At 35.2% G+C, this 26,686-nt stretch overlaps 1 protein-coding gene across 50 annotated transcripts in view; it reads left to right on the top strand.

Moving 5' to 3' along the window:
- RIMS2 (regulating synaptic membrane exocytosis 2) overlaps nucleotides 1–26,686 on the top strand; it is a 485,159-nt gene that overhangs the window by 274,110 nt on the left and 184,363 nt on the right. For 42 of the 50 annotated variants that reach the window (XM_055705897.1, XM_055705888.1, XM_055705920.1 and 39 more), the window contains 5 exons: nucleotides 6,618–6,748; nucleotides 8,867–9,038; nucleotides 9,576–9,729; nucleotides 17,783–17,809; nucleotides 25,051–25,119. In XM_055705897.1, coding sequence (XP_055561872.1) covers nucleotides 6,618–6,748; nucleotides 8,867–9,038; nucleotides 9,576–9,729; nucleotides 17,783–17,809; nucleotides 25,051–25,119 — 553 coding nt within the window. The remainder of the gene's footprint in view (nucleotides 1–6,617; nucleotides 6,749–8,866; nucleotides 9,039–9,575; nucleotides 9,730–17,782; nucleotides 17,810–25,050; nucleotides 25,120–26,686) is intronic. The other 8 variants (XM_055705905.1, XM_055705915.1, XM_055705891.1 and 5 more) reach the window with 1 other exon arrangement.

Raw genomic sequence — 26,686 nt, 5'->3', positions numbered from 1 at the left:
GAATAAATAAAACAAGTGTAATGTTTGGTAGAGAATATCCAGCAAGAGATGAAAGCGTATGAGGCTTACTCTCTCATCTCTGGTTGGATTATTTTTGATATTGTGGATAAGAATTGTCTTTAGTCCCAGTTTCTGTGTCTGTGGAGTCATTGTGGACCTCTCTAGCAGTTTTTTGCAGAGCTCAGTGACAGTCAAAGCTAAACATAGTGCTTGTGACAAGAGTTCCTGAAGAACTCAAACTTGTGACCTTGGCAATATCTTTATGACTAGACTGAAACAAAAAGTACCCCATCTGCCCACTTTTAGTAGGGATGGTAGATAGTTTTAAGTGGATTAATTCAAGATATGTTTACAGTGCGCTCTGCAGAGAAGAACAGAAATTCTCCAGTGATCTTTAAAGAAGGGTATTAGAAGCAGCCCAACAGCAGTGCAGAACTCTGATTACTTTTTGGCATGAGAAATTAGCTAACTTGGAGCTCTGAGCTGTTTATGGTTGTCAGGAAGTATACATTACATTGTGGGCTGTGTGATAGCTGTGTCTGTAGAATTCTCTACAAGAAGGAGGATCTCCAAGCATTCTGTTTATACCAGTTTGTTTCATTGCTCTCAACAAGAAATGCACATCTTTGTTCTTGCTTACATCTTCTTTACTTGTTAGTCTGAAACTGATCCTGGTGATAAATGTCCCAGATGCTGGCACAAGTTCCTCTTCCACTCTTCCCTCCATGTCATTCCATTAATTTTCTAGCCCTTACATCAGTAGATGATTTAAAGCCCATCAGTATTACTTTATCGGGAAGAAAACCACTCAATGTCCTTCTCTCCCTACCATGCACCCTTCTCCTGAACTTTTACTAATTTTATAGTACTTGGAAATGTGCATATTTATTTCCTGAACTTTTAGATAGAGTTTAGCATAGCAGCATTTTTCTAACTTACAGAGTAATGCTTTGTGATACCTTTGTAGGCAGCAATCTGTTCTTAAATTTGTGTCTTCCGTGCAGTATCTCTTGTTTACTTGGTGGAGCCTCCTTTTGAGCCAGAGTTGCCATGAAACTACTGTTTTTTTCTAACTTCAAAAATTTCAGACATCCTTTTTGCTTTAATACAGAAAATCAGTATATTTGATCATGTATAAAAATCTATGTGTGCGTCTATCTGACATTATTGAAATCAAGATTAAGCCACTAAAAAATATTTTTCTTAAAAAAATCTAGATTAGGGCAGCCTAAATACCTGCATAATTTTCTGGCCTTTGTAACCTAGAAGCTCTTCAATTTGTCAGCCTTTTCTTGTATTTTTTCCAGCCTATCAGAGAGCAACTAAACCAGACAGCAATAATAGTTTGGTTTAGCAACCTTAGTAGACAGGATTTGTTAGAGGTATGTTTAACAGCATCCAAAGCTCACCTCAGCCATACTGAAGACTTTACCACTTCAGGACAGTTTCTACATCGCAAAATCTTAAATCCAGAAATGATTGCTCTAAGTATTTTTAAAATAAACTGAGAATTTTATTTGTTTTCAAGAGATCCTGCTCATGTATCTTGTTTCAGAATAATGTAGAAAAGAAAAGTTGTATTTCCATTTTAATATATTATACTAATAAACAGCTATATAGGTTACATGGAAAATTATCATGTACAACAGAAGAACAAAAGTGCCTGGCCAGCTGTCTCAAACACAGTGATGTTTGAGTAGGTGGTGGTCGTAGAAATCTCCAGGGTAGAAAGCTACAGGGCAGGCGGTCTCTCCCAATGGCACAAGTTTTATCTCTGTTCCATGAGATTCATGAAGCAAACCTTATATAACAAATACAGTGTAGCATAGAATTAAAAGCTTCAGACATTGCCTGTTTTTAAATCTAAAGTTCTCACTTAAAATATGGCATGCCTGTATGTGCTGTACACAAGACAATGTTAGAATTGCATAGCTAAGCAAACAGTCAAGCATTCATGAGATAGGAATTTAGGAAGTGGCAATAATAATATTATCCAGAATTTCTTCACTGATTTCCCTTATGCATATGTATTACAGTATGGGTTCTAATTACATGATTAATTCTTTTTTAGAACTCTGACCTCAATCAGTGCTCTGAATAAAATTTCTAGTTAAGATGAGATCTAAAAGAAAAAGAATGAAATATAGTAAACTGAATTTATGTCCTTAATTTATGTAATTTATGCTAGCTTCAAATAAGTCTGAGATGCCTTGGGGAGGAGCTTAGACTTGTACAGTTGAAGAAAAACGCTAAGTATCTCAATATCTGCAGTGTGTGATCCAGTGTAAATAAAGGACAGCTATCCCCATTAACTCTTATTTGAAACTTAGGCTACTCAGAGGGTGAGTTGATTCTCCAGAGGGAGCCATCTTCTTCTGACGCTACAGAGGACCAAACAGGAATACTAGCTACCAGCATCCTCATTTCTTGGAACGCAACACCAGCAGTCAGCTTCTATATACTCTTCTATGTGTAGGAGGCTCATTCCAGAAACAGGACGTCTTTGGTTTAAGACCTGTTTAGACTGAAAAGATTGAACCTATCTTTCAGAAAAGTGCCTTATCATCAAGCTATTGTACATCTCTCTCTTCTCAGGAGTATGGAATCTCATCTGAAGCTGAAATACTGTGTGGCTGGGAATATAATTGTGTGGTGATAGCAAAGAAACTTAATTTTAGTTTAGCAGATTCCAGACCTGCTACCCAGAATGTGTATTGATCTTGCATTAGACCACTATTTGTTAAAAACCAGAAAGAATCCTACAAAGCTGGGACCAGACTATCCCTGTTCACCCCTGATGACTACCTTCATCACCTGATGGCAAAAGAGTTCTTGTTTCTTGCACTCTGCATGGCAGGTATTGTTACCTGGAAGCCTGTCTCAGGGAGTGCAGCAGATGCTCCATTCTATGGATAGCAGACCATCTCACAGTTTCAGGATGCATTGAATTTAGATGCCTGTTTGCCTGAATGTAAGTTGCACTGGAAGTTTAGTCAAGCGTTAGGTGCATATCTGCTTAGGGAGGGAAAGTATATGAGCATGTGTGGCAAATAAGTTTCCAGGACTTCAATACTAAGTGGAAAGATCTTTAGAAAGCATTCAAGTTGGATTACTTTCTAAGTGAATTTTAGGTGCCTACATCCTAAATTATGTAGGTAGACAAAGTCCTGTGCTAGAAGTTTTTGATAGGTGTTAGCCTCCATGTTAGCATCAGCCAGCATGGCTTTCCTGTGGCATATTTTATGTGTTGTAATTTTAACCTTCCCTTTCCTTCATTTAGACCAGAATTGCATTGCCAAAGTTTCTTAGATGTTGTAAGCTTTTAAAAGTGCCATTCCTGCCTGTTTAAAAAAAAAAACAACCACCTGCTGAATGGAGGATTTGTAGGTTCTGCTCTGCTTGTCAGTTGCTTAAGTCTTTCAGTGCTGAGTATTACAGCTGTACATTCTTGTGCAACTTTCACTCTGTAGATTGAATAACTTAATGTTCTTCACTTTCTGGTGTTAGGAATCTTTCTCACATACAACTCAACAAAGCTATAAAAGAAAAAAAAAAGATAAACTATGATCAGAGTCTGAGACAACCAGCTTTTGTCCGGGCATAATACACACCTCAGACTTCCAATTTCAATGCTTTACTTAGCACTACAAATCAGGCTCCAGGGTGTCATGCCAGGATCCCAGACAATGAAGAACATGCGATTTGTAAATACCTTTTAAAAAAGGCTTTAAGAGATCGATCCCTTGATGCACAAGAGCTCTGGGAAAGAGGAAGGAATGGAATCCAGTCCTCTTGGACTGCACCTGGTTGTCTTAAATGGCTGTCCTTTCTCTCCTTGTGAACAGAAAAGAAAAGATTCTTGTAGGAAAATACCATACCATCTGAGTATTTTCATAATACTTAGGCACAGGAGAGTCAGAATTGAACCGGTCCTATTCCCAAACTAATTTTCCATGTTCGGTATGCTAGTCTAACTCCTTGTTTCTCATTTTCCTTTCCAATTTCCTGCCTTGACTTTTTGTCAGATTTTCTTTCATCCCAATCTCTCTGTGCAACATATTTTGCACCAGTTACAAAATGGCTCGTTCTTTTGTCACCTTATTCCATTTCTCTCATCCAGTCTGGTTTTGCCCCTCTGTTCTTCTGTCGTCCCTGATATTAGTGGCTCCATTTTTCCTGTGTTTCACCAAGAAGCATCCTGTATAATTTACTTTTCCAGTTACTCTAAAGTGGTTTCTGATTTGTCCCTTCTTCCTTCTTCTAACCCCATGAGAATGCACTCCCATCCTCCTCTCCATGGGGCACTTGGTCCATTCACTCACTCCCAGTTTCTTCCTTTCTTCTTCTTTGCATCCAAGTTAAATGACTTTTGGTTTACAAGTGGCTGTGCTGTACCTTGGAGTGCTAGCAGTGTGAACACAGGAGAGAGAGTGCCTTCTGATCATAAGTCTGCCTCCTGGCCTCTCCTGTAGGAAGCCAAATGACAAAGAATTACAGGGAAAATACGCACATTATGTACAAATTTTTCCAATGTTTTTCAGAGTATCAAGAGAAAAGTAGAAGATACAAGTCAATCCAAATTTTGAGTTCTTGTTCCAAAACACAGATGTTAGAGCACTACAAAAAAATTGGTGTCAAATTATTTAACTTTCTGCTTAAAGTCATTCTCCAAACATTTTGACTGAAGTTTTCTTGCAAAGAATCAGTTTGAAACAAGTATAGTGAAGAAATATTTTGCCTGAATGTGAACACATAATTCTGGTTATATTTTTGGCACCTGTGTCTAGATTATCTCTTCACTCAGTCGCGGTTTGGGATGATGTCTGGATCACAGATATATTGTATTCTCCTTAAGCAAGGATAATTTCTCCCAAAAAGCAGATCAAAATGATTGTCTTGGGGTGTGGGACTAGCCAAGTCTGCCCTTTGCCCAAGGGCTCCCCAGTAAGCCTGCAGGTGGATACATTTAGTGTCAGTGAACATTTAGGTTGACTTGCACTTCAGAGGTCATTAAAGCTTTGCTTTGGGTTCATACAGTTGGTGCAAAGCTTTCTACTTGTGATCTGTAGCTGGATGAAGATCCCTCGTAGTCCAGATTTAGGAGAGTTTCACATTAGGAAAAAATACTGACAAAGCCCCTTGCTTTGTAGGAATGTAGGAACAGCATCTAGAACACTCTTACATCTGATGTATTAAGGGTATTTTATCTCACGCAGTTTTCTGCTTTAGTAGCCACAGAGCCCTTTAACGGTTGGTACCAGAAGCCTGTAAAGTCAGTAGAGGGCCAATGTCATGATGACAGAAGACAGGTATCCTCCTCATTTTAATATCCATTCAAACACTGCTGTTTGGTGGCTACAGGAGCTGCAAGATGTAATGAAAGAAGTACAGTGCCAGCACTAATTGAGCTGGTGTGTCTTAGTATAATCTCACTTATTGAGACATTAGGAATGGCAGAAACCTAAATCAGCCTCTTGTTTATGGGTCAAAAGTCTTAAGAATTGCATCAATACCTTTCTTTAAGTGACTGAAATGTTGAAGATGAGGAGCTATGACATCAGCTGGAGACTGTCTCTGAAATGGTGTGAGATGAGCTCCACAGAAAGTGCACCTTCCCCTGGCGATGTTTACCTTAGTGGGGGCATATTCACGCCTAAAGTTGCACTGCTTGGTTAGATGTGAAGTTGGGCATTATCCTCCTGGATTCCCTGAAGTTCAGGCAGGGTCAATGTTGTCTTTAAATGTCCTAGTTTGTCCTCCTCCATCTCAGGCAAACTCCCCATGAAGAGAGCCTCTTCTCCCAGCTGTAGTTAGTGATAATGCAGTGGTACCACCATGTACTAATTCCCTGGCTATTTGGAAAGTTTTTTTTTTGTCATAACTGCATGATTTCCCCTTCCACAGTGACTGCTCTAAAGCAGGTATATCCTCTCCTTGAATAATTATTTGCAGCTATAGTATTCAAACTGAAATAGCTAAATAGCATCTTCTAACGGCTGTAGTAAAAAAAGGATATCAGACCATGTCTAAGACTGAGTAATAATAATTTCTGCAGATGATTAGTAGTAGCATGTTGTTGCTGAGATGGACTGTGAAGAGGGCTGGACTATTGAGCCTCCCTCTCTTACAGTTTCTGGATGGCTAATATGATTTCAGCATGAGTCTCTGCATCTTGAAAAACATTTAGAGATTTGAAAGATTTATGGTCTCATCCTATAGTCTTTCCAGCACAACAGGACGTGAAAGAATCATTCATTCATTGTGCATAAACTCCTTAGAAATGTATATATATGAATACCATACATGAGTAATGCAAGTAATAAAATATCACGGCCAAGAGAGAATAATTCTAACCAGAGCACCATCTGAAAAACAATTGGTATGAAATAATTACTTACTGTAAAGGATTTTTAAAAGAAGAGTTACTCCTGGTGCATACTGAAGCTATTATAGTATAAATTTATTTTTATGCTTTATTATAAATACAAAGTAGAACGTGATATTTTCTGTTTAAGTAACCAATATAAGTAGACGCTTATGAGCAAAATTAATTTTAAGGATTAATATGGTACTTTTATGTAGAAATTAGTTCACTAATTAATATTTTCTCATTACAGATAAAACTGTGGTATGACAAGGTTGGTCATCAGTTAATAGTGACAATATTGGGAGCAAAGGATCTTCCTTCAAGGGAAGATGGGAGGCCAAGGAATCCTTACGTTAAAATTTACTTTCTTCCAGACAGAAGGTAGGGTTAACACAAAGACAAGGAACATTCAAGTAAGAATTAATCCGATACTGAGATGTCAGGCATAGCTGAGTTTACGGGTCATATGTATATGGAAAAATCTTACAGTTTGGAGTTTTCTTTATTAAACATGCTATTTAACAGCAATGGGACTTTGAACACTAAATACAATCTCACTGTCACTGGATATTTTATTAAATACCAAGTAAAAAAAGAAAAGTAAACATATGTCATTACATTGGGATCTGTTATCTGCAAAGAAAATTTTTAGTGTTTTATAATGCCTTCCTATGACAGTTATATCATATGACTATATGTTGACAAGAAAATTTTCTGTGACTGCATAATTTGCTATATCATTGATGACAAAATCTTTTGGGATGGATTGTCTTGGGCTCACCAATATTTGAACTGTTGGACTTGATTTTTAGTTTGTTCAGATTGCTGTAGTGTGTTTGGAGATGCTGAAGCTGTGCCAAAGTGAGAATCAGGCCTGCTTAAATTATCTTATCTGTTTTTTCAAGATTAATAAAGGTACCAAAAATGTCTCTGTTCAGAATGCTTCACAATGCAAGGTGTAATAACAAAAAATACTTAAAAAGAAAATATTTAATTAAATACTTTCAAGTATCCAGGTACAAAAAGTTACATAACATTATATTTTAATATGCTATACTAGTGTTTCCCATTTATGTGAAGTATTCAGAACTTTTTCTTTAATTATTATATGTTTTCTATCACTTACACAAGAATCAGCAATTTGTCTTATTGAATTATGGTTTTTTTCTGACGTGCAAATTAATTTTCCTTTCCTTAGAGGTAAAAGCTAAGTAAGCAAAAAGATATTTCTGGTGTAGTAGAAGGAAACATGCTGGAGGTAAAATACACTTAAATAAGTCAAGCATTTAATTAGGTGAAGATACTGAACTCTCTTTGATTAAACAAATTTCATTGGAAAAGCTTGTCTAATGTAATTTATTTCAGTTCTCAAGGGTAAGCAGTCTTTAGTATAATAGAAATAATTACACTATTTGTTTTAACAATGTGTTTCAATGTATTATTTCTTAGTTAATCCAGCTTCTAAGTAACAATTCAGAAATACAATAACTATATTACAGTTGTAAGTATTAGCAAACGGACGGTATCTGCATTGTCATATCAATAAATTAGTACCACAGCTGCATTACGCAGCAATCAGCAGGTTTAAAATTAGGCATTGTTATGAGAACTCTTGTCAGTATTCTCAGTAGAAGGAGCATGGGTGTTTTCCAGTGAAACTTGTTTCCGTCAGAAAATATTAATTTTTTCAAGCAGAAATATTCTGCAAAACACATTCCTTTCAACAGCACCCTGGAGCCAGAGCCAGGAGTCCCGTAGCAGCCTTGTGCAGATACCTCCAAAACACAAGGCTAACCTTGTAATGGAGATCCACCTTCAAGCCTGGGTGGTTTCTTGGGGTAATCCAAAGGATTTGGGGAGCTTTTCTGAGCTTTTTCCAGCGTTGCTGGGAAAAGACATATAACTCATTCTCAGGGCTCCTGGTTTTCCACCTGTGGAGCCCATAGTCAGGAAAACCCTGCAGAGAAGGCCCCACACTGCCCGCAGCTCCCTGGCCATTCCTTCTTGTGGGTCAGCCGCTCCCTCTGGCCTTGCAGTTTAGGAGTCAGCCGCTGTAGGACTAGAAGCTTGACTGAACCAGCTGACTCATTTATCTGAGATGCAGAGGTTTGCTATGCCCAATATTTTCTGCATGCATGTTCTCTGTCAGACTGCGCCTCATGGAAATCTCATTTACAGAAGTATATATTTGGCTTTAGAAAATGCTTTTGCCGAAGCAAACATATTAAACCATACCTGTTTTTCAGGGAACTTCTTGTAATTTGAATTGGCACATGCACTGGAAATCACCTAATTTTGGTTTTTAATATGGAGCTATGAATTATCCTCAAAATATGTTCTGAACTTTCTTTCATAATAAAGGACTAGTCCTGACATTGATTATAGTGTCCATTATACTACAAAACTTTCTGCTGATTTAAGGTTTTCTACTTTCCATGATATGCTTATTACAGTATAATGATCTTTTGAACATTTTTAATATGTAATTGTTTTTTTCAGTGATAAAAATAAAAGAAGAACAAAAACGGTAAAGAAAACATTGGAACCTAAGTGGAATCAGACATTCATTTACTCTCCAGTTCATCGGAGGGAGTTTAGAGAACGAATGTTAGAAATTACTCTTTGGGACCAAGCACGAGTTCGAGAGGAAGAAAGTGAATTTTTAGGAGAGGTACACAATTATTGGTAGCTACTATAGAAATACAGCTGCTCACATATTCATCTCTAGATAGAGTATTTTTGAAAGAAATTATTAAATATAGCAAAGCAAAACTCTTTTAAATTCTTATAATTGTCCTTATTTCACTTAGTAGTAAACAGTGATCACTTACTACATAGTACTTTTATTAAATTCTTTCTGTGTTTGTTCTGTTTTAGTAACAACATGCACATGGTTACTCAATTACTTTTAGAATTGTTTGTTAAAATCCATATTATCTATAGGTGTTTTTTACCAAAATGTTGAAATGTTGCTGACTAACTTGCTATAAGATATTTGAATGCTGTAAATGTTGTCATAAGATACTAAACGTTTTGTGAAAGATTTTTGGTATATCCTTTCATATTAAATGCAAGATTTTTATAAAACTTCAAAGTCCTTAACAACAGGTGAATAATAGAATAAAATTTATGACATACCTATTTTAAAATATGCTGTTATGTAATATTTTCCCCACTTTACCCCGCCCCCCCCCCTTTTTTTTTTTAGATTCTTATTGAGTTAGAGACAGCATTACTAGATGATGAACCTCACTGGTACAAACTTCAGACGCATGATGTCTCTTCATTGCCACTTCCCCATCCCTCACCATATTTGCCACGCAGACAACTCCATGGCGAGAGTCCTACACGAAGGTTACAAAGTAGGTTCTTAGTTTTACACATGGTGTATAGTCCATTTTAATTAATATGTAAAGTATATTAAATTCTTGTAGATGGGAAGCTGTCAGAACTTGTTTGTTCATTGTAGCTGTTATGAATTAGGTCAGTTGTGATTACTGATGAGAGTATGATGGGCTACAAATGGTAATACTGAACACTGCAGCAGGCAATTTTTTTCTTATGAGACTACCCACTTCAGAGCCTGAGCTTGAGCAGATTATCTTGATCTTTTGCAATGTGCTGGTTTTATCTTGAAGTTCTATCTTCTATATTATGTTTATCATTTCATTGTTTAACCAAAAGCAAATGTGCAGGCCCTTTCTCTTCAGCTTATAGTTCTTAAAAATAAAGTGACCTGTATATAACATCATATGTAACTAAATTAATATCATGGCCTATTGCCTTGTTTTGATACTATTTCACGTGGTTACATTCACAAATGGAATTTCTATTAAAATTCTGGTTTTTATAGTTTGGTACACTTGATCCATGGTAGTTTGATATTATCAGTAGACATTTTGAAAATAGAATTTACACAATTTGCTAACAAGATGGATACATAAGAATAAGACAATAAAGGGTAAAAATCTGTTTCTTTAATACTTCGTTGTTTCTCTAGTTTAATCAACAGTAATTTAAAGCTATCAATTGAATTAACTTTATATAATATCTGTTAACAGTGATATAAAAAAACTAAAACCACAACAAACCAAAATCTATTTCTAAGGATTCTGTGAGGTTTTTTGGGTCATTTATGTGAGTGTGTGTATGCATATGTTACACACAAACTCACAGAAACACACGCATGTGTAGCCACATAAACAAGCTTGGAGATTATAAATGTTCTACGTGCTTTCTTTACTAAAGAATCCCTTGTATATAAGTATTTAAAGTATTTGACAGTTTTTTGTGTCTGTGCAGTGGATGGTTAGAACGATTAAAATGCTCCATATCATAATATACTGAGATAGATACATTAACAGAGAGCTACAGTGCATAGCCTTTGAGCTGTAAGATTATACTTATCCACAAAAGGAGGAAAAAAATGGTAGTTAACAGGTAAGGAGTTCTGTTTCAATTCAGTCCTCTTCAGTCTTTTCAAGTACCATGACTGTTGTTTATGTGGTTTAAAAAGTATTTTCCTTCTATATTTTCTGCCATCTGGTAAACATTTTAGGAAGTTTAATTTTTCATGTAGAATTACAGACCAACTGGACATTTTAGCTGTTTTATATGTGAAGTTAGGGAAATTCTGGTTTTCAGGCAATACTCAGTCCTGCAAACAAATCCTGCTTGTTTATAATAATTCCTGTCTGTGCCATAAATAACTTCCATGAATAATGAATAAAACAGTAACTGCTTTATTCTGTAAAAGTTTATAGCAGTACTTGACTCAAGGTTTGTTCAGTAATACTTATTCAAAAGTTGAAAGTCGATATACTAATTCTAATACATAATAATATTAATATTAGCACCAATACTAACACTAATACTAATGATGTGCTCAACTGAAAAATCTTATAGGCCTGTCTGGAAATGTAGAGGAAAGGACTTATCAAAACTTGTGGTTTGGTGAAACGCTAAGATTTGGTATGGAATTCCTGCTTTTCATTTAGGTGAAATTCAAGCATTAAATCACCAAGGAGGTGATTTAGCCTGACTCTTCATAGAGTGGTACTTTGAATAACTTGAGGTTCTAGAAACTTCAGCCAAATAAGCAGCGTCAGATGTTCACTGTGATTTCTGGAGAATTCACATACTTCTACAATAAACTATGCTATTTGAATTTGCATTGACATTGGGATCTCATAAAGAAGGATTTTCTCTACTGTTCTGGGAATATGTGCACTTCTTGAACCCTTGTGGGTCATAAATAATTTTCAGGTTAAACAGGTAGTTTTACATGTATGGAACAAGGTCTCTTGGAATTAAAATCCCTCCTTTTTGGGGACTGGAAAAAGATCCAAATGAAAATTTAGCATCTGGTCAGGGGTCTGCAATGGTAGCAGAATCCATTTAGCGATTTAAAAATAAGTTGTTTTTTAATTGGTGTCACACCACTGAAATGGAAATAAAAGTATTTCTTGGTGGCCAGAGGGGTGGTGGAATATCCCATTGGAGATACCCAGCACTCAATTGGACAAGGCCATAGGCAATGCAATATAAGTTGGCTAAGGCTGAAACAGACAGTGCACCACACGGCCTCCAAAAAGCTCTTCCCAAACTAGACATCATCACCAGGGAACTGGTAAAGAGCAGACAGCATGTCTTATGACTCTTTACCTTCAGTAATTAATGTATTTATAATATATTAATAACATATAGAAGTCTGGTTATTTTACTTTTTTTTTTTTTTTTAGGTTTCAAAATAATCTTGTTAAACTTAATATCTTAGTTTCTTGTCTCTGAAGTGCTTTTCACATCCTTCAATAACAACTCTTGTATATGATGAAACAGAAGATGTTATCCAGTGGCACATGATGACAGTATAAAAAAAATCTCAAGAGTGAAGGCATATCTTGCAAGTTTGTCTGTCTTTTTCAAAGCACATCTTAGAACACTTACTGTGCTGTTGCACAATAGGCTGATTTCAATTTCTGGGGTTGCAAAATTTGAGCAGTTCAGTCCTCCCACTTTCTGCTCATTTCTCTGATGCCTCTCTGTACAGAATTAGTGAATATAATATGTAGTACTTTATTGCATGCCTCCAAAAATTGTTAGTGTCAGAAATAACTAGAGAGATATTTTGAATTACGAGGTGGTTTGTTGTTTGTGTAAATACACATCTACACATCTAAACATTATCTTCATGACTACCAAGTACCTATAAATATATATAGTACCTATAAATATATATATTTGAAGACAATACTTAAATGTGATTCTCTGAAGGTAGTTTAAAAGAACCACCTACACTTACCATTTACTTCTATTCTCTTTTTAATATCACTGAATTTTAGTGTTCCTGAAGAAGAGCGGACTGTCAGCCCTGCAGACTGAACTCCTATATTTACAGATTGCCAGTAGCAAAGTGCAAGCTTCCCACAGAGCCCCATATGCTATTTTTTTAGGAACCAGCTTTCAAAGAGAGTAGCTTAGTTTCTACGTATATTATCTCTCAGTGTCTTTGAGTGGGCATTATGTTGTCATACAGACTGATCTAAGCCAGCTGTCCACCTTCTCTTGCCCAGTCCAAGAGGATCCATACAATTCATGAACTTCCTAGTGATGAAGGATCATTACCATGCTTTTTCCTTAGTGTTTTTTGAAAGACATCTACTTAGAAACTGGAACTAATATAGAATTTAGGATTGTAATTTACTAGGTCATTCAGCTAATTAGATTTCAGATTTTCATAAGCTGGCTGGGCTTTATCCAATTAGTATATTTTAAGTTTTTTCTAATGTGAAATGTGAGATACTTTGTAGGTCTGTTTTACTTATCTTGCTGAACTTTAGAAGTGAATTTTAAAAATAATTTCATTTTCTCTAACATTTGACATAAAATCAGCCATACATTAAGAATTACAGATGGCTTTAACTAGAATTACAGACAAACAAGTTCTTTTGATATTGCCTCTGAAAGAGATAGTAAACAGAAAATTAAGGATTAATTTAAAAAATATTTGGGGATTATTATTGTTGGTAAAGTCACAATATTATTGTTCCATCTCATTAAGAGGCTTACTGCAGATTATGTTGAACGTTGAATGTGGTTTGAATGTTGTATTCACAGTTTTTAGGATCAATGGGACAGAATTTCTTGTTAGTATTACTGTTTATTGAAAACTGATACAGAAATCAAGCAGGGTTTATACCATGGGATTGCAAATAAAAAATTACTTCCTTTCCATGTAGCCCAGAATACAGAGACAACAGAAATCAAATTGGATCTGACAATTCTTATTCAAATCTTTTACAGTTATGTCCATGTAATCCGTGCATTCATGCAGTGTCAGCTGGTACTGTTATATATATACTTGGTTATTGTGTGTTTTGAAGAAGAATTGTTTTTAGTTTTATATTGACTCTGGGTTGTTGGTTTTTTTTAAAGCAGATTTTGTTATACTTCAAGAGTTTTAAGAATTTCCTGATGATTTAGGATTAAAATGTAACTGACACTAGTTTACTAAGTCAGATTTTGCAGCTTTAAAACCAAGCTGTCTGAATTATTGATCTGCAGACCACAGGAGTGGGTGTATAATGTATATAACAGCTATGTGTCCAAACAAGGTAAAAAATGTGAATATAACAGTAAACCCAGACATTTTCAGGTCTCTATTTACAGCATAGTTAGGTTCAGCAGTGGAAGAAGAGCTTTTAATTGCCATGAGAATGCACAATATGGTTTAAAGAAATGTGAAGTTTTATATTTTGGGCATCCTCAGTAATGAAAAGTAGTAAAACTATGTGAGATAAACTCCACTGAAAACAAGGTCTGAGAGGTTTTAGAAATGGCAGTGTTTGGAAATCACCATATAGAGGTCCAAAATGGTGGATCAAATTGTATTTTTTCAAGAACAGAACACCAGAAAAATCAGTCAAGATCAAAATAATTGTAAATAAATAGACTGTGAAGTAGCTTTCCTTTAAAGGGAAATCGAGATTCATTACTTTTAGAATTTAAGTCATCTATGACCCCATTCACTGAGTTTCATGATTCTTAAGGCATAAAACAAAAATCTGGAGGGAGACAAATTGCAGTAATGTGTTTTTAAACTCTGGGAACAAAAATTGAGTATAGTTCTACAAAAAAATCTGCATATACTGTGCAAAAAACTATATATAACATTTCTTTTCTGAATTTTATTTATTTATTCAGATGGGAATAAAAATTATATAATGCATAAGCAAAGTGTTTTGAATCACATGAAAAGTTTTTGTCATCTTTTGTCAGCTTTGTACATTTTGCTGAGTCAGACCATATTTTCTGGGTCAATGCTGAGACATTAACATGATAAAAATTATTACATCTGAGTGGAAAAACAAATTGATGGACTGAATTCACAAATAAAGGACCCCGTTGCTTATTAATTTTTGAAAAACTTTTTTAGATGGACTTGTCATTGCTGGGTACATTGCTGAGGGTGTTTTTTTGAAAGTTTTGTGGTTGTACCATCAAATCAAAGATAAGTTGAATGTTAATTCAAGCCCTCTCTTCCATTATTTAAATGTTAAAATTTTCAAGTCTATATTGTAGATCATTAAGACATACACTTAGTAGTACCAAAATCATTAAAGTTTAATAATAATTAATTACAATGTATCTGAAACTTTACCCTGTGAAATCTGAGCCCCTGCATTTCAAACCTGTCTTCCAAAGAAAGCTATTGACTTCTGTGGAACCTCATTGCGCTGCAAAATCAGGATCTTGCTGTCTCTGCAATTTCCTTTTAGTTTGTTGTGAGTATGGTAAATCAGTATGATAATTTTAAATCGATGTCACTGAATCTTACTTGAGTGAATTACGATAATGTTGTTCACTAGTAGGTAAGCAAATTGTACTGAAAGGAGACATGCATCAGTAACTTTTTTTTCAAATTATAAAATGGAGCATTTTATTGTCAGTGGCACAGATTATGAATGATGGGTGTTATTATAAGAATTTTACCCTAGAGAGAAAAAATAACACTTATTTTTCTCTTTCATGCTTCTTCCTTAATTTTTCTCTTTCTTTCATGGAGCATAGGCCTTGGGCATGTTATCTTTGTTTGCATGCATTGATGTGTTTGTTCATAGAATATGGGTATATATACCAGTATTGTATTTATTATACATATATGATTTATTTATTATATTATTGTACATCTATGGTTTATTAAATACTTTAATTAAAAGGTATTTAACATGATACAGGGGTGTCTGAAAAGGCCTTAAACTATCAAAATATTTTTCTTTTCCCTAAGAAAAGAAACTTAAATAAATTACTAATTCTGTGCTGTTTGAAAATTTTTAAATAAACTTTATTAAATTGTAATTGAACTACAAAAATACTTAAAATACTGTTTTGAAGTAGTTTAAGGGAATTGATTATTTATAACATGGTTGCTCAGGTTAATTGATAGAATCATGTTATTAGACTAGTCTTCTGTCACGTAATGATGACAGAAGAGCAATGTTCTTTTTTGAAATAACTCGGTGGGTAGGGTAAACTAACCTTGCTAGGCATTTGATACATAGCAAGTCAGGTGACCTTTTAAAAAGATTCTAAAAGATCTAGGTCCATACAGTAGCTTCCTGTTTTGGCTAAAGGTAGTGTGTTGGTTTTTTTTTTTTTCAATTGTTAAAGCATAATAAGCTGTTGCATAACAGTACAATAATTCTGATGAAGTTTTCAGATGGGTTTAATACTAATCTGACTTTTTCCTTTCTGTGTTGTAACCATAGAGAAACAAACATGGCTTCTTTAGTCTTCACTCCCATTATAATATCAGTATTTTTAGATTCTTGTGCTCTTCAAGAAGCTCTACCCATTTGCAGATCTTTCCAGAAGTCAAATTCAGAGTCTATCAGTTTTAATAATATAAATAATTTCTTGACTGTGTTAATTGAGTATTTTGTAAATATTTTTTTGAATGGCACTATTGAACCTTTGATTACTTTCTGATGTTTCTGGAGTATACTAGAAAACTTCCCCATACTCCATTTGTCATAATTTTGTAGCCAGAGAAGAGTTAATTTTTCATTAAATTCATAACTGGAAAATATTAGTACCAAAGAATACAAATATTAGTAAAGTTATGCAGCACAGTTCACATCTAAAGTTTGTAAATGATGCTGAACACCCCCATCCCACCGCCACCCCCCCCATTACTCATTTTGAAATTATAGCCTAATGGAATGCCGGAGCTGGGCCATAACAATGAATTATGCTTATCAAGAAACTCAATTTGCAAATATAAAGAATTTGAAAATATAGAGAGTTAGAAATTGTAAGTAATAGATGATTTAGTGAAATGGTCTACAAGTTAAAATAGTTAGTACCTGGCTGTCAGAAAAAAAGTTCAGCTTGCCAGAAGGTACCCAGTCATCCATTGGATTCTTAACAGCACCAGTTATCAAGAAATTAAAATTTTCATTTTTCCCCTAAAACTGACATATCTTTTCATCTGAGGTCCATCATTTAGTCATGGACTGTTGCTTAAATATTTAAGACTGTGTCTGTGAGCTGCTCAGCAATAAAAATTAAAAACATTTATAATGTCTTGCTAATGGCAAGAAACTATTCATGTTATTCTGACTTCCTGGTTTCTTATTACCTTATGGAAGTCACATTTACAAAATCTGCAGACACAGAGTGAAAATTCATATGTTCATAATTGTCCAGATATTTGCATACTGTTATATTGTCAAGTTTAGAAAACCTGGTGTCGTTGGAAAGCTAAAATACATTAACCAGCCAAACTCAAGGAATGCAAACAGTAAATGAGATATTGTGAGTATTTAATCATTGCGCTCACATCAGGACTCTTAAATTCACTGGTAGCAATGATATGTAGATAAGGTATTTACGCATGTACATATTTACCGAATCAGGACCTAGCTGGAGACAGAAGATTGACTGGAACATCACTTCTGAGTCTGTTAAATTTAAAGTAGGATTCATAGCTACAGCTCAGGAAAGTGCTGCTAATACCTTCCTTCTGAGGTGCCAACAGCAGCGTGCAATAACTTTAAGGTTAGTAGCTCATGTTGTATGCTTAGCTGAATACACATTTTGGTCTTAAGATGCTAAACACTTGCTTATAGTAAATGTGCAGTTGTATTTCAGAACTGGAAATTACTATAATAGCTCTACTAGTCCTCTGTGACTACTGAGTATAAATGTTGATCCTGAAGTGACTGGTATTTTTGTGGTTTAATTTCTCCTAGCTGCTTGAGTTTTATTGTTTTGAATGAATGAGGCCTACAATATCAAATTGTTCAACCTCCAGCAGCAATTATAATGAAGTTTAAGGTTCTAACCATCCCTGTTACATGTATTGATTCATGTATTTTTTCCTGACACTACTTCATTTCAATATTTGTTTTCCAGATAAAGGCTTATATTCATATAATTCAGGTAAATTTTCAGCATGTCAAAAATGCTTATTGCTTCCATAGACATGCAAAATTTAATTTGATATTTTTTTGGTGTGCTTTTTCTACCTATTGTGCAGATGCTAAATTGCTTAAATGTTCCTCGGCTTTTCTTGTCTGCTTTTGAGTCATGAGTCTGTCTTTTGTTGGCTTTCTTTCTGTATTCTTAGCATCTCAGTATTGATATTGGAGCAGTACTGTAACGCTATACTTGCATTGCTGCCTTTATTTTAGGTAGAACTTTGGTAGGTAAACTGTAGTGAGCTTTACTAACTATAGTAGGAAAATGCTATTTTGCTTAAGCTGTTTTAAAGTGAACACTGCTGTATTACAGCTATTTGAGAACTAGTGTAACTATTTTTAGAATACAGAAATGGGGTAAGTGAAGTACTTATCAGAATCAATATTTATACTGATTCGTATTTATACAGTTTCTTATTGATTTAAATCCCCAGTTACAAATTCAGTTGCTGTATCTAAGAAGTTTGCCATAAATAAATCAATAATGTACAGTTTTTACAAGTTTAAATTTTGTAGTGCATTTCATGTGGCACTTTTTGTAGTTCCTGCAGTTTTAATTAGGGGAATCACTTTGAGAATTGGTTCATCTAATTACCTTTTAGTTATGTTTAAAAACTGAAACACACATTGCTAAGAAAATAGATCCAATACCATGGTGGAGAGAAACAAAACCCCACAGGATGTTTCTTGAGTATAGTACTACTAAAACCCAGTTTCCATTACATTTCCCTTTAGTCTCCCATGTTTCTACTATTCCATTCTCTCCTAAAATAATGTCACGGTCTTCTTATGATTTATGGTATCTTCACATTTGCTGTGGTGACTATGGACTTGTGCACCTGTGGATTAGCCACAGATTTTAGCTTGATAATGTTTCTTTTGCATTAAGGGATTCTGATTTGTATTTCTTTCTTCTATCCAGCAACCATTTTCAAAGATCTGTGGGAACAGAATTAAATTTCATATTTATATCCATCTGTCAATTTAGATGAAATTGGTTAAAAACTTTAAAAACCCACTATTATGTGCAGAAGGATAAAGTGACAGATTGACATGGAGGCAGCAGGACTGCTTGAGAAATTAGCTCGTGCTAAGAACCCTTAGGCAGAGACTGGATGAATATGAGAACAAATTCTTAAGACAGTTGTGAGACTGATTTTAGAGTTGCTTATATGTCAGTTTTGAACATGGAACAATTACAGGCAGTACTAAGTTACTTTAAGTGGTTGTGAAGGCCTTCCGTGAGCTTCAGGGAAGGAGCTCCTAAGCATGCTTCACTACCCCTTGTTCCCCCAAGGAGTCCACAAAACCTTGTAAAAACTCCCTGCATTGTAAGGAGCAGGATCCCCAGCTCAGGAGCCCAGTCTGCTTTCTTTTTTCCCTTTTTTTTTTTTTTTTGTGTCTCACAAGAAAATGAGAGAATTCCTGAGCCATAAATCTGGCATTTTGTTTTGTATCTAAGCTGACACACCTTAATTTTATTTCTCATTCTATCTCCTGTCCTAGTCCGTTCTGATAACTATATTTGTTGGTCATATAGGCTTTAGTCTTCTTTTGAGGCCTGTACCAGAAATATCAATGGGCAATAGATGAAGTGCAGGAGATATTATATCTTGCATTGTTTCCCCTGTATATTAATAATAGAGTGGAGCACAGCTCTGTGCCAACTTCAGTTGTCATGCAGAAATCAGAAGATAGTTCAGAACTCTCCACAGATTTTGGTTGCTTTGCAAGAAAATATTTATGATTGCATATAGTTTCATTCATTTGGAAGAGTTCCAGTTATTTAGAATGTTGTTAGGGAGAGAAGTGCAATTCTGTCTAAGTTAGATTAGATTTACTGCAGTGGGAAGGGACCTACAATGATCATCTAGTCCAACTGCCTGACCACTTCAAGGCTGACCAAAAGTTAAAGCATGTTGTTACAGGCATTGTCCAAATGCCTCTTAAACACTGACAGGCATGGGACATCCAAAGAAGATGCTTTAAAAATTTCTTCAATTATTTCCACATTATTTTTATTTAGAAGCTGTTAAAGCTTTTCATGGCCACCAACACTGCAACCCATGAAAATTTAAACCCCCCCCAAAAAAATAAAAAAGTATTTGATTCATAAAATGGAATAAAGCATCTCATATTTTTCTTTACATTATTGCTAGCCATGAAGATGAAAAATGGAAAGCTTTTTGCATAAAGAAACTACTGTATTTTAAATTCTTTTCTGCCTAACAGAAAGTAAGAATATAAACACGAAAAACAGGAAAATAGTAAAAATTTAAACAGAAAGTACTCTTTAAATGGAAATGGAAAATAATGGGCCAGATACTTTTTAGGTGGTGGTGTTTTTGCCCAGCCCTGCAATGAAGGCTACAGTGTAAGTGCTGTAAACTTCCAGTTCTAGTGTGTACATGCTCCTGCAGAGTGGGGTGGTGGCTTGTGCAGCAGTGGTAAGGAAGGAGTAGGTGGGTGCAGGAGGGAAAGAGGATAGTGAGAGTTGTCAGGTTTTGATGGGGAGATTCTCCACTTTCACGAAAATAAACTGTCCCTGGAAAACAGTTTCATTGATAGTTTAAGGCTATTAAACCAAAACCTGCTAAAGTGAATAAGAATATATCTTTTCATTTCCCTGGGGCTGGAGTTATGCTTAATTAAGGCATTTTTTTAATGTGACTTAACTAGCTAATGGGTTCTATTTTGCATTAGCATGGGGTCTATTTTGCCTTCCCTCTGTAGCTGTAATAACCATTAATCCTGTGGAAGGCCATATTTACCGTCTGTTACCAGCCAGTTATCAGATAAGATGGTGATAATGTCCCTAAGAATATTTCATTAATAAGCTATATGCTAGTGCAATGGCAGTGAGACTTAATTGATGCCATTCCTCATGTTTAAAATCCATCAAAGAAAAAGTTAATTATATGCAAACCATTGGCACCAATGTATTTATTTGATGCACCCAGTGTCCTGGATATTACATGCTTAAACTTCTTACTGAATCTTGAATGGAGTTTAGAATGGATTTAATCTTGCTCTTAAAATAAGTGCCATATTTTATAGCATATTTGTAAAACACTTTAAGATATTCATTAAAATACCAAGTAACAGTTTCATTAACAATATTCATTTGGAATAATTTTTGAGAGACTTCATTGTCACATTTCCCAGATAAAGTATGAATTGTTCTTTCTGTGTTTCGTGATCAGTGGTTCAAATTACTTAGATAATGAAGTGGTATTTTGAAAAGATGTGGCTAAGGTGGGACTGAAGCCTAAATCTTCAAATTTGCATTGTCAGTATGTTAAGAAGAAACTTACTGTCTGAAATTAATATGTAGCAGATTAAATTACTCTTGCAAAAAATATAAGCAATATTAAACTAAGCTGTCAGGAATTATACCGGTATTTCAAATTCTCAGTTCAGTAAAGGATTTTGACTTGTGCATTTTCTAGTTTGTGCCATTTCTAAAGTTAATGGCATTTAAAATAGATATAATCTGATTCCTTTGCAGAAGTTACATATTACAGACAGTACTTCTTGACATTACATATTTAATTGGCGTTCTTTCTTTCCTCCATCCTTCCTGAAAACATTGATTTCTAAAGATAAAGCCAAGTAATTAATTCTGGTTTAAATTTGCTTTGACTTCTTAACCAGCATTTAAATTTACATTTATAAGTAAAAGTTAAATACTCATTAAACATGATTATTTTTTTGTTGGTTTAAGTCTGTTAGAGTTGGATTAATGTAGCATCTGCTTGAGGAGATAGAACACATGATCTGATCTTGAAGGGATTCATGCCTCATCTTACAGATGAGACATATTTAACGTATATCAGCTATACAAGAGACTCTCCTTATTGCAAGTAGCAAAGTCAGTTGGAGAGAGCCCTGAAATCTGTTTTTTCTCTTTACTCTACTCTTTCTCTACTGCCATCCTTAGAGCGGGTCTCAATCCTGACCTGTTCATTTCCCCCATGCCCCAGCTCTTCCCTGCAGCTTGGATGGGAATGAAGACTGAAGTCTGTGTATAAAAAGAGAAAGGGGTTCCTAGATTCTGGTGAATTTGAGGTATTAGGAGATTCTGGAAAAGGTTGATGCAGTTTGAGGGGATAGAGATGGAGAGAGACCCCTGTGTTTTATACCTGTGGACCACTGAAACTTCTTAGTCTCTCTTTTCTGCTGGATGTATCCTGTGACTACTACAACATTTAACTTTAGCTGCAAAACTTTAGTGCCTACCGTGACAACAGCTGGCTATTTTAATCCTCAAAGATGCAAATCTTTTCTCCAGAATAGAGACTATAATATTCTAAAAATATGTTAAAGCAGATGCACTTAGCTTTAAATATAAACATAAATAAAAATCAACCTCGGTTGTAATTAATTAGATTCATTCATAAGGATGAATTAGATGATGAGTAAATGACATTTATTCAAATCACAGTTGATTAAACCCTCTTACGTCTTTCATGATACAAACCCTTCCAAACATCTATGTGATAAGCATCAGCAAACTGTTCAGTTGATTTCATCTTCCTGTTCGACAATCCTCGCTCTCTGATACAGCCTGAGTGATGCTATTGGCACCTCTGCATAGCAGCCACAGTCCCACTGCCGACTAAGTACCAGGGTTACCAGATGCCAGAATCGCATTGCTCTGCGCTCCCTTTTAGGGGTTTCTGCCTTTTAGATCCCAGCCAGAATAGTAGGGTTCTCTTGCTTAGTGTTTGGTCACAAATATTGTCCTTCTTATTTAATGACCTGATTTTGAATTAGCGGCTAAGGAGAACGGAGACTTAATCCTCCTTGCTCACTGATATGTACATCACCACACCAGTAGAAGGCTCTGCTGAAAATGGCAGCAGGAACAACATCACAGGTAGAACGGATGCTTGTTCTTTGGGAAGCAAGAGATATTTTCAATGGGCCTCTGTGATACTACAATTAAGAAAATAATCAGATTGAATATTGTCCTTGTCAGACTTAATTGCTGCTAGAAACCTGATTCTAAGTCTATTAGGAGGCTGAAACCTTTTCCTTCACTCCTGCCCTCATGTTCTAGGTTTTATCAAGTGCTAATTGTCATCACTTCCTTGCTATTTCTTGTTTTACAGAAAGAGTTTACTTGTCATTCCTTGAATTCAGAGTAACATTTCTCCCTACCCCACCCCACCCCTCTGCATTGTAGCATGGCTATTTCTAAATTTTTTCAATAAATTGAACTAATAATTCTACCATGTAAGAATTGCAGAGTGTATGAAACCAAAGCATGGCTTTCCTTGTACTGATTTTAATTTCCTATTAGTGAGGAAAGTCCCAAACTTTACTGCAATTAAATAATAATAATTAACATTGCTCTACTGGAACTGCATAATGCAATGGTAGGCTAGATTGTGTTTTCTAAGAATTAACACATAGCATATTGATACCATTTTCTAGTTGAATAATTTTTAACACTGCAATTTTTATCCCCAAAGAGATAGTCTGCAGTCAAGTTTCTAAGTTTATACGCGCTCATCTTGATTGCTGCAATCACTTTTGACTTCTCGTAAAAGGCACAGAAGAAATAGAAAATGTACAAACAAATAAGCAGGATCGATCAGGAATACCAGATGGTTTGCATATGCAAAGGAGCTAAACAATGATATTTCACCTCAGAAAGAGATGACTGTGGGAGAATACAGAATGCTGATTCAAGTTTCTCAGAATACAAAAGCTCGGAGGGTATTGTCTGAAAGAATGTAACAGACTTCACTTTATTTCTATTTAAGACAATACAAAATTAAACTGCAGAACTTACTGACATGGCATATTATTGAGGCCAAGAGAATACTGAGATTCCAAAAGAAATGAATTTGTGGAGAATGGGTTGATTAATTACTTACAGTAAACAGCATAGCTTAGAAGTCTTAGTTGCCAGGACCTCTGCCTGCTGAAAACTAGAAGGGTGCAACACAGAAAACATTTCCATACAGATCTTGTAAGCACACTCTTTCCATTAAAGAAGGACCTTGCACTATCCCCTGGTGGGTAGACAAATGTTAGACAGTCTGACAAATGACAGCAGTTCTTATGATTCTAATAATTTCTATTTTTTTTTAAATTGAAAACTTTATTTTTGTCAAAATTCCTCTTAGCACTTCTTCTCCCAGTTTTCTGTTGGGAAAGCAGGGTAGGGATCCCTCTGGGCCAGTCACCCAGATAGAAAACTAATCCTGCTTTGTCCTGAGCATCTTCAGGTTTACTCCCAGTTTTTAGTGGTATTTTTTTGTGTGTGTGTTTTCAGAATAAATCATCCTATGATAGGAATAAAAAAAATCTTGCACGTGATAGAAGGTTTGGTGACAATTTGATTAAAGCTTCTTCCTTCTAGTTACCCACTTTTAGATGGCCAGAGAATGAGAACAGACATACCATCTTGCTGAAGAACACGTGTTTTCACATTTAAAACAAGTAAATGAATATTATCATTCACAAGCCAATGCTTAATCCTTATGTCAGCAATCAAATGCTGTTTAAAAGATGCCACAGAAGACAGAAGTCAAATTAAACTAAACACAAACTGACATATGTATTTGTCTTAGGTGACCTACGTTTGTTTTGGCTCTAATTGTGGATGTGGAATCTGCTTTTGCAGTGAAGCTCTAGCTATTTGGATAGGTGTACACTTGCAGAGCATTTGATAGTTTGCTTCCTCTAGAGTATCACAGAGAGATTTTGTTTTTTCAGGACGCATTGTGTGCGTGAAGCTGCCTATTCTGATAATGCTTACTAATACATTAAAGAAAATGTTAATCCATTGAATATTATTACTATTGTTATTTTTTCTGGTGTTCAAAGACTTTGGGGAGGGATGCTGCCTTGTATATGAGAAAGTGGAAGGTGAACAGTGTGATGCCAGTTTCTATATGAAATGAATACACATAGATATGAAGTACATTAAAATATTTCATAGAAGCAATTTTTCAGCATTTCATTGAATATTACATTAAACATTTAACTGAAAATAGTTGGTACACTAATATATTTGCAATAATATAGCATTAATAATTTTCCTTATATGCTTATATTAATGCTTCATTGTCTGGTATGAAATCCTTACATTATTTATGTATTATTGGCTGAGGATAGTTTTAACTTACAGTAAGATAAATTATACATTTCTGATTATTTATTTATTTATTTTTACTTTTTTTTTGTCAGGGTCCAAAAGAATCAGCGACAGTGAAGTCTCTGATTATGACTGTGATGATGGAATTGGTGTTGTTTCAGGTATTGCTAAATTTACTCTTCTACAGTCAGTAGAGATCTTTCTTATTTATAATATATTATTATGATTTTTGTAATGTTTTTCTGGTGAAAAATAAGTGAAACCTAAGTGTGTATTTTTCCAACAGACACAACATGTGTATTATGGGTAATGCATATTTAACCACAAAAATTACTAACGGGAAAAAAATCAGTGTGTATTTCCTTGTCGCTTTTATAAAATGATAAAAATAGCAGAAAAGTATTTTTTTATTAAATGTGAATAAGAGTTTGGGTTTTTTTGGTTTGGGTGTTTTGGGTTTTTTTTTACAGAAGTTTAGGGTTGATATATCATTTAAAACTTCATGGTAGAATAATACCACTGACAAGAATCTGAAACCTAAACATTTAAGGCAGGGCAGGAGATATCTTAACAGATAATCTGATTTACTAAGAAGTATTGGAATTGGGAATTAAATGAGTGTTTGAGATAAAAAATTGTCATGTGAAAGATTATTTAACCTCCTATTCTAAGAGAAAAGGTAATACTGTAATCATAGCCGAAAACAAAAAAATCAGAGAATCATATGCTGTTGCTGCCTGCAGCAGAGAATATATTTAGGATGCGGCCATGCCACCTTTTAACCAGTACTGATGGCTACTGGTACCAGTGCAGAGCAGGCTGCACAGCTCAGTGTGTACTCTGTTACCCTGCTGCTCCACTGAGATTTTTAATCCACTCAGAGTAGTCTGTGTTAGACAGTGTCTGGTTCCCCTGCGTCAGGTCTAGCTAAAGTGTACATATACAGTGATTTGTGTACCTTACTCAGCAAAGGTGGAGCAGTATATGCTGCCTGGTCTATGCAGCAGTTGTAAGACCATGATCAGCTGGTTAGTCAAAACATATTCCTGCCACGCAGCCACCCGGCAGCATATGTGCAAATTTTATACAAGGTATACTACATGCTGCTGGCAGGCTAAGGAAGGGTATGTAGGAAACAGGAGCCAAAGGAATACAGCTAAGCCTGGAGATAAGATTTAGGAAAGGAGGTAGAATAAGCAATCCTGGATATTGTAAGATGGGGTGCAGCCAAATATTGATAAATCCAAACATTTAGCGAGGTACCTAATTTATTGAGTTTATACAGCCCTGTCTTAAAAAACTGGTACCAGTCTGAGCTCAGATGCATTTCTGTGTTGTCATATAGTCAGCCCTGTATTTCCAGATATTTTATGGTTATCTCTTACACTCCACTTAATTTTTAACCCTGCTATTCCCTTGCCATAAGTCTTGTGCTTGCTGGGAAAATGGGATAATGGATTTTTTTTTTTATTATTATTATTAAACATCATGTAAATTTTATGAAGAAGCCCCTTTTTTAACTAACAATGTTGTACAGACTTTGTGCTACTACCAAGGCAAATCTTATTGTTGGCATGTTTATTGGCTGTGGTTCATTGTAGGTCTTTTGCTAGAGTATCTAGAAAGCAGACATTTTTAAGGGCAAGTTGTCCTTGTTCATGTTGGAACAATCTAACCTTGCAGATATTCCACAGTAAAACTCATTGTATCCCAAAGGATTATTTTTTT

This window comes from Falco cherrug, chromosome 3 (assembly GCF_023634085.1).
Source record: "Falco cherrug isolate bFalChe1 chromosome 3, bFalChe1.pri, whole genome shotgun sequence".
Taxonomy (NCBI): domain Eukaryota; kingdom Metazoa; phylum Chordata; class Aves; order Falconiformes; family Falconidae; genus Falco; species Falco cherrug.
Note: the sequence above shows the minus strand (reverse complement) of the source record. Positions and strands in the feature narration are given on the sequence as shown.